A 9,045-nucleotide genomic window follows, 5' to 3' on the forward strand; every position below is an offset into this window, starting at 1 on the left:
CATCACATGTCATGTGTATATGTATCAGGAAAAGCAGCCGTTGGGGGGGTGGTCCCCATTTTCTACATCACATGTTGTATGTGTATATGTATCAAGAAAGGCAGTGGTTGGGCGGGGGGTGGTCCTCAGGTCAAGAAGACCTAGATTCAATTCAGGTCCTGCCTCTGACCCATTTGGGTTCAGAAGCCTAGAGTAAGACAGTCCACCTCTCAGTGCCCCCAGGCAGCTCTCTTACGCTATCATTTGCAGAGAAGGTACTGATCTTTGAGTTTCTACACTGGGATTTCTCTAAACTAGTGAAATAATATATCTAGCCAAAAATACTTTACATAATTATGTGTGTGTATATACACAAAAGTATAGAAGGTACTCTGAAATGTGATGTGTAAACTTGATTTCTGTAGATTAAATCAGATTTTCTGATAAAATTACATGATAATTTCAGAGAATCTTTATTGTTCTATTAGTTGTCTTATTGATATCAGGGAAACCCATAAGTAGATCTAAAAATACAGACTTAAAAAGCAAGATAATGAATTAAATATTCATTTTTTACAAAGAATTTGCCCCAGTTTTCCCTTTCCATTTTTGGTTTGCTACATTATAGTCAAGCCTTGACTCTGGATAGTAGCCTCCCTGAACCCTCAGACTTCTAGAAGGGCTCAGAACCTGAAAGTGGCTGAAGGGAAAACACCCCAAACCTCTTTGGCAACAAAGAAGCAGTCTGGAGCCAACCTTGTGAATCCAGCTGAGAAGATCCAACAGCCTAAAGCTTCTGTCCAACATACTCTGATCGTCAGTAGCTCTTGAGGGCCAGGCTTTTCACAGGAGAGCTGAGAAGTGACAAGAGATCGAAAAGATAAAGGATAAAAAGCCCAGAAAACCAATCAATGGGCAGTTAATAAGCACCTACAATATATCAGGACCTGGTAGTCATGGAGGGTAGAAAGGCAACAATGAAATGATCTCTGTGCTAGGAGAACTTAGGCTGTCAAGGAAGACAACCTGTATGTACTGCAAGAAGTCTATGCAACATCAATACAAGGTACACTGTGTTGTACCTCTATTGAGATTGGCCAAGGCCTGGTGTAGAAGCTTCAACATGAGCAGAGTTTTGAAGTCACCAAGGGATTCTGTAGGGTCAAAGGTGAAGGATTGAGTGTATATCAGACAGGGGGCACAGCAAGTACAAAGGCCCAGAGGTAAAAGATGGAAGGTCATCAGTGAGAAAGAGGAGTAATGGATACTAAGGTCGGAAAGGTTTTTTCAGACTAAACAGAGGAGCTTTTCACTGAGTCTAGAGGCAATAGAGAGCTACTAGAGTTTACGCATGGTCAGACCTTTGTGTTAGGGAAATCACAAAATAAGGGTGGCAGTGGGTGGGATATCCTTAATAGTAGTAATGCTTCTGATTTGTAGGATCATTGTTTTACCACTGAAAGGAACGTTGAAGATCATTTAGTCCAGCTTCTTCTGAGGAAACAAATCTAGAGACTTTCTAGGACTTGCCTCAGTGACACATGCAGCTAGTTGAACACAGATCTCCAACTGCAGTGCCCTATCCTTAGCCCTACGTTGCTGCTCAGAAGTGAAAGAAGATGGTTAAATAGCAAGATACCTTTAAAGCAGAGAAGAGAGCTAGGAATAGGATGAGAGCAATTCTCTGATTTGGAGGGAGAAAAGGCAGGCATGCAAACCCTAGTATTTTCTCTCTTGGAGGCCCAGTCATGGAAACAACTGAGCCTCTGCACTTTTGAATCCTGGGCTTTTGAAAGAGTGAGACATTTCTCTAGTGACAAGCTGAGCCAGGGGAGCAGAGCAGCAATGTTTATCCCCAGCATAGCCGAGCTAGTTAGAGCGATCCTCTGGGAGAAGGCAAAGAGTAAAAGGAAGATCGTGCTAACCTTCGCAGAAGCATTAGGCTTAAACTGGGGGAAAAAGGGAGGGCTCAAGAAAATGGTGATGTGTGGGATCATGGCTGACAAGGGGCAGCTGCTGTTGAAGTCCTTGGCAAATTCAAAATCACTTAAGCAACATAGGGCAGTGATACATCAATACGCTGCCTAAATTAGAGCAGCTCGGATTGGATTCTCAGGAAGTGTACCTTTGCAGAAAGATCCAGAGATGCCTCTGGTTGCCACCCCCGTGCTGATTGGAATGACAAAAGGTTCCTCATAAGCAAATGCAACTTCCTAGTTCATGTGTATTTTCAGGCTGGCCTTAGCATTTCAAATTTAGATACAACTGGAGTCTAGATAGTAGCTAATAAAAATTATTTTTTCAAGAACTTACTGCTAAACTATATCTACCTCCTAAATAGCTTTCCAATACTGGTGAAACTGATGTACTTAAGCAACTTTACAGCTTCTACCTTTTGCAGGTGTAAGCCAAGTCTCTAGCTTGAATTATAAGAAGCCCAGAATCTGAGGATTGGAATGGATCTCAGAAGCTATCTAGTCCAAATTAGTTTCTGTACCTAAAAAAGAATTCCTTCTATATCATAACTGGACAGTCATTTAGCCTTTAATTAAAGACCTCTTATGAGGGGGAACTCAACATCTCCTGCCCATTCTTTCTGGGGATGTGTTGATTTGTGGTATGTGTGTGCAGGTTCCCATAAAAGAAACCTCTCATATATTCACAGGTATCACATCGGTATCACATATGTCACCTACTGCTAACAGATGAGTGCATAACTGAACAAATGAAAGTTTCTCTATCTGGGTCTTTCATCTTTTTCTACCTTCAATGAATTCAGAACCATCCAACAAAGCTATTTTCTCTATTTTGCCTCAAGGAAGCAAAATTCGAACATTTTTACTATCTTCCTATACTTAAAGTTACTTCACTTGATCCCATTTGTGGACCAGGATGTTATTTAGACTACAGAATATTATTTAAGAAGGAGATTCATGAGACATTTGCTCCATCCTGAAAGGGATGTTGTAGAAGGGATTTGTGCCTCAGGTGGGGATGAGATTGAATGATCTCTCATGTCCTTTCCAACTCTTGAGACTCTGAAGTAAGGGGCTAGATGCAATGACCTTCCTGAAGACCCTTCCAACCTGAAGATCCACCTAATTCAACAAAATCTGGACACGTTAGTATTTCCATGTTAATTGGAAATAAACTCCATCTTGTGGCCTCATAAGAGAATGCAAGTAAGTTAAATTTCAGTGACAGGTGCTCTCTGCCTTTGAAAAAAAACAGGCCATTCCTAAGCTTTTGGCATAGATCCTGCCAACTTCAGCAACCCAAGTAAATAATATTGGGGAGGGAGCAATTTATTCAAAATTGAGGAAAGGTAAATGTTAATCAATTTGTCACTGACTTTGAGTGTAATCAGCGATTGTAATCAGGAGATTTAAATGCTATAAATTTTTAGTCATTTAGGACTTTGCCTAATGTGTCATGATAAGCCACAAGTCTAGAATTGTAAAAGCAGATAGAATGGTAAAGCCACATGAATTTGGACTAATTTGGGAAAAAGACTAAGCTAAAATAAAGCTGTTAAATGCATATTAAAACTCCAGATAGTCACTAACCTAGTTTTGTCAAGTATAGGTTTTGTTAAATCAGTGTTAATGAGTGGTTTTAAAGATTCATTTACATATAATTAACATGCTTTTAAAAACCTCTTAAAATACATACTCCTTTTTTATCTACTTCTGTTTGGGGTCTTTCTCCCCCTGAAATGTGTCCCTTATCCCCTCACCTGGATTGCAAGGGCCTCATGTACTAGTACTGGTACTTTATCACTGAGGGTGCCCAGCAAATGTCTGAGCTCATAGTAAGTGTTCAAGGGGTGCTTGTTCGGCTGCATTTTCCCAGCCCTAATGCATTGGAATGCTCTGGTATTTTAGGACAGCGTCACAAGCCCAAAGAGGTTCAGGGTGTGTTACAGTAGCCTGGACTTATTAATAATGTGGAAGGGTAGAAATGGAAGTACACATGCTAGAGAAGTGTTAGCCACAGAGTAGGCAGTCAGTAAATATTTAAGTGGATGATGAATGATGGATAGATGGATGGTTAACTAGGTGAAGAAGCACTACCTTCTCATCCTTACTCTTGCATGTTGGCAAAATCACTTCCTAATTTGTGGAATAAAAAGTTTTGGGAAACATTAAATGAGATGCAACTCCAAAGACTGGGAAAAGAATGCATAGTGCTGAAATGAATCCTTTTCAGCTGCTTCTGATGACTAAGCCTTTCTGGAAAGATGTTCTTTGGTATTCTGAGCATATATGGTCCGTAAAATGCTGAATCAGAATGACGGCGACTCCTTTATACGTGTATGATGATTCTTTATCATTTCATGGCATTCTTTCCTATATACTCTTAGTCTTCACAGTCATCATCCTATGAGAAGAGCAAAATCCATATCTCCATCATTCAGATGTACACCTGAAGTCAAGAAGATTGAGACTAGACTTGCCAGCTTTGCCCAGATTAAGTTGTGCAGTGAGGATAGGAAGACAATTCTGTAAAGAGGCCTTTGGTTGTCCAGGGCAGAGCTCCTTTGTTAGGCTTTACCATCAAATCCAAGGGCACCCAGAGGCAGATGTTTATAAAACATTAGTGGGAGAAAGCATGGAAATGACCAGTAGTCAGTATCAGCTTCTTTTAAGGCATAGTTTTTTGTTTAATATTTTGCTTTGTACGGGATTTTTAGTATATGCAGCTATCCTTCAGTCTACATTTAAATATAAAATTATTTCTATCCACTGGTCTTTTTCTCAGGCTTCACCCTCCTTTGTTTGCCATTATCGACCATTTCCTCTTCCTGGATGCTCTCTCCTTCTTTGGCTCCTGTGATGCTGCTCTCATGGCTTTCCTCAGATAGCTTTTAACCGCTCCTTCTCTGTCTCATTCACTGTTTCATCAGACTCCTGTAGCCACCTAAATTGTCATTGGCCCCCTAAGACTGTCTTAGCCCCTCTTTGTTTTTCTATACCTTCACCTTTAGGATTCTCATGCACTCCCCAGGACTCAGTTTCTTCATCAATAACTCCCATATCCATACATCCAACCCAAATCTGCCCTGGCCTGAATTTTTTCCAAATGCCTGCTGGTCATCTCTAAGACCTATCAGCCTCCTAAACTTAACACTTCTAAATGTGTTAAATTCTTCCTCCATCCCCTGTCAATGAGATTCCATTATCAGCTTTTTCTTCCCCTGTAGCCCCATAACTCATCAGCTGCAAAGTCCAATCACATCTCTTCCATACATTCCTCCTTCTCCATTCATACGGCCTCCACCCTCATTCAGACTCACCACTCCCTCTGTGTTGTCTGCTCTCATGTGGAGATCATGGGATTCTCTTATACTTCTGTTCCAGTCTACATACTGCCTGTCCCCTAGGAAGCCCTTTATAACTCCTTTCCCTTCTTTCATTCATTCCTCCTTCCTTGCCTAGACTTTTGTAACAGCTTCTTACCTGGTCTTACTCTAAATCTCCCTAAGGCATAGTCTGACCATGTGGCATACCTGCTCGAAATCCTTCAGCGGTTATCTTCTTCAGAAGTTACCTTCTAAGATGGCATCAACCCTTTTTAAGGCCCTCCCTAGCCGTAGTTCAGGTTTATTTTCACACCCTACCTAGAGTGTTAGTTCCCAAATCTTGACTGGCCTTACCCTTTAAGGTTTACTTCGAGAGCCATCTCCTCAGTCAGGCTCTCTCTGATCCAGTTCCTAGAAATAGTCACACAAAACAGACACATGCTCCTGAAAAGGTTTCCTTCTCTTCACATTTTTCTATTGTAGGCTGTCAACACTTGGGGCTGCCCCATCACACCCTATCTGGTGTCTTACTTCTGCTGTATTATGTACCTGCCTATCTTCCCAGTCAGCTGTCTGCTCCTTAAAGGCTGGTATTTTTTATCTTTGTGTTTCCAGGTATAACAGTGCTTCTCACACAGATGCGTAATAAATGTGAATGGAATAGAATTGAGGAGTTGTTTCTCAGGCAACATTGTTCCAGATGTTTCCCAGCAACTGAAAAGCATTGGAAATGGATAATCAAAGGTTGTTAGTTTATCAAAGAAATGCAGTTCTTAGTTTATGGAATCTTTCTGAAAATGTAGAGTGAGTTCTATACTAAAATCATGTGTAAGTTCATTCAGATCATTTTAGGCTAAATTAAATAATATAAATTGATGATTTTTTACATTGTAAAAGGATTACCATAACTTTGAAACTGCTAGGTGAGTTTTCAGAAAGTACGTTGTGCTGAATGGGATCTTAAGATAATCTTGTTTTATCTTAAGCTAATCTACATATCTTCTCTCAAAACAGGTGAAAATACTCATCATCTTCCCCCTGTGAAAGCCCCTGTTCAGACCAAAAAGAAAACATCGAAGCATTGCTTTCTTTGTGGCAAGAAAACGGGACTAGCCACCAGCTATGAATGCAGGCAGGTTGCCTAGTTGGAAAAAATGAAATATTTTGTGTAGAGTGATCCAGCTTGAGATTCTGCTGCCCCATTCCCACCCCTCAAACCCCACTCCCCAAAAGCTCAAGTTTAACTATTTACATTTCCATTGTTAGGTGATGTTAAATTAAGTGACCTTAATCAAACAATGTTCTGCCTTCATCACTGGCCTGAAATAATAGCCAGAGAGAATGTGTAAGTCCTTGAAAAGCGACTGGGGCCCTGGAAACTCTTAGATGCATTAACAGAAGAATGTAGGGCATTAGTTTTTAGCCCAGACCTCAGCATAGGAAGATATGCTGTATTAGAGAAGAAACTTGTAGAGCTGATAATCAATTTGTGAAAATAAGGAAAATTGCATTTGTGAACTTTGGAAGCATATTCATAATTTTTTTTTATTTTCCAATTCTATTTTCCCAATGTAAATTTCTATCTTTTCAAAACTTAGTATGACAATATATTTTCTTTTTTGAAAAATGAACCTTCCTATTGAAGAGATCAGAGATGAAGGCTGAAGGGTGGGAAAATAAGTGCATTTTAATTCTGCATTTGTATTGAATTCTGATTTTTCTTTTCATGATGATTATTATTTTTTTAATCCAAATAAGCACTAATTAGTCCAATGAGAACTGCCTCCCTTGGACTCATTCAGGCTATGTAACTGAGACTGCTTAACAGGATTTCATACACACACACACACACACACACACACACACACACACACACCCCTCTTTTTTAAAAAGTTGTGTTGAAGAGGCCTTATTCCCTCCCACCCTCTCTCCAGATTGAACCTTCCCTTATAACAAAGAACCAGTTAAGCAAAATCCATACAGTGGCTGCCCCTGACAGGGTATACAAGTACTGAGTTCAGAGGTTCCCTTTTCCCCCTGCCAACGTGGGGAGGTGTTTTTCAAGATCTGTTTTCTGGGTTCAGCATTACTTTTGCCATTACTTTTAGCAATCTTTTCATTTATACTGAGCCATGTTTGAAAAGCCATCTCATATATGTATTTTACATTTCAAATGTCAGTGTTGGGTAGATTTTAAATTATTTGATTTTCACCCGCAACCAAATCCCCAAGATACTACCCTTCTTCTAAGTTTACAGACTACAAGGGAAATTTTGAACATTGTTTTAGTATGGTGTGGTTTTAATATTCTTTTAGAAGATTAGACCCCCATTCTATCACCTGAAAAATGTTTCAGTTTAAAATGTCATATTCCTGAGCTAGCATAGTGAGGGGGTTTGAGGATGATTTTGTGGTTATAGTTTTCCTAAGTGGGAAGAAAATGGCAGCTCCAACACGGCTCTAGAAAACCAGAGGTTCCATTTGGCCTGCTAGGAGTTCTTGCCCTGCTTTCATGTGCCTGTCATAGAAATGTGACTATTCATACACACTTTCTTTGTGCTTTAGATGTGGAAACAATTTCTGTGCAACTCATCGATACGCAGAAACACACGGCTGCACTTATGATTACAAGAGTGCAGGAAGGAGATATTTACAGGAGGCAAATCCTGTTGTCAGTGCACCAAAACTTCCAAAAATCTAACTATGGTGGCACTGCCAGAGGAAATGGATTACTAATGACAGAAGAAGTATTGCTTAGACTGAATTAATTTTGTTCGACTCCAAAAAAAATGATTTGCCCAGTAACAAAAAGTACACAATTCATACTGTTGGAGAGTAATGTGAACACTACTGTCATTAACATCTTTATTCTTTAGTGAATCAAAAGTTTTAAAAGTAGTTTTTAAAAATTTACACTATAATGATTTAACTTTTGTTATTGCACGTCTTGTGTTAAGTGTTTTATATTTGAAAATGCTGTTTCACTAGACAAGTCTTTAAAAGATGCACTTTACTAAGTTGATTTTACTGTGGAACCAACTAGATTTGAGGGGGTGCTAAATGAGAGTGTCATAGAAGGTCTTCATGTCATGGAGTGTCTTCTATATTCAATCCTACCTGTTACTGTTTTATTTTATTTTGTTTTTTAATCCCATGGGTGATCTCATAAGTTAATACACTAGGAAGCTCCCCCTTCAAACCATATTTTAAGAGCATTCAATTTGTTATGTGGTGTTTTATTACACATTTTTCTCTTCCATTCAGATTGGCATTCAGATATTGTGTATACATTCTACAAAACATATCATGTGAATCACAATATATATTTCTTAAAACTCTGTATGGCAGTTTTTTTAAATAGACAATGTCCCACTTTTTGCCATGAAATACAGAAAACAGCTTATTTTAACTTTTTTGTAATGGATAGATTTTTTTAAGACTTCACAACTTGGTTTGTTTTGCTAAGATGTTGAATACTGTTACCAAGAGAAATTCAAATAAATATTCAATTTTATTATGGGTCTGATGCATTTTTTATAAATAACTCAGTAATTTCAATTTTTATATAAGCCAATCTGAAGTGAATGCAGAAATTAAAACACTTGGAAAATAATCAACCTTTATCATTAAATTCATTCTTGGAAACAGGTCAATTAAGCCCAAGGGGCAACTAGAAATATATTTCTATGCATCTGGACTACTTAAAATACCAAGGTCCAACTGGGTTTAGAACTTCACTGGGCTATTACCGTATCAAATGAGAT

At 38.9% G+C, this 9,045-nt stretch overlaps 1 protein-coding gene across 2 annotated transcripts in view; it reads left to right on the top strand.

Moving 5' to 3' along the window:
- The window catches only part of ZFAND4 (zinc finger AN1-type containing 4), a 52,846-nt gene extending 44,051 nt beyond the window's left edge, over positions 1–8,795 (top strand). For both annotated transcript variants that reach the window (XR_005008986.1, XM_036736046.1), the window contains 2 exons: positions 6,296–6,413; positions 7,847–8,795. Coding sequence is in view for 1 of the 2 variants with exons in the window: in XM_036736046.1 (XP_036591941.1) it covers positions 6,296–6,413; positions 7,847–7,982 (254 nt within the window). In the remaining variant the exon portion in view is untranslated. The remainder of the gene's footprint in view (positions 1–6,295; positions 6,414–7,846) is intronic.
- The last annotated feature ends 250 nt before the right edge of the window (positions 8,796–9,045 follow it).

The sequence above is a fragment of the Trichosurus vulpecula genome, chromosome 8, assembly GCF_011100635.1.
Source record: "Trichosurus vulpecula isolate mTriVul1 chromosome 8, mTriVul1.pri, whole genome shotgun sequence".
Lineage (NCBI taxonomy): Eukaryota > Metazoa > Chordata > Mammalia > Diprotodontia > Phalangeridae > Trichosurus > Trichosurus vulpecula.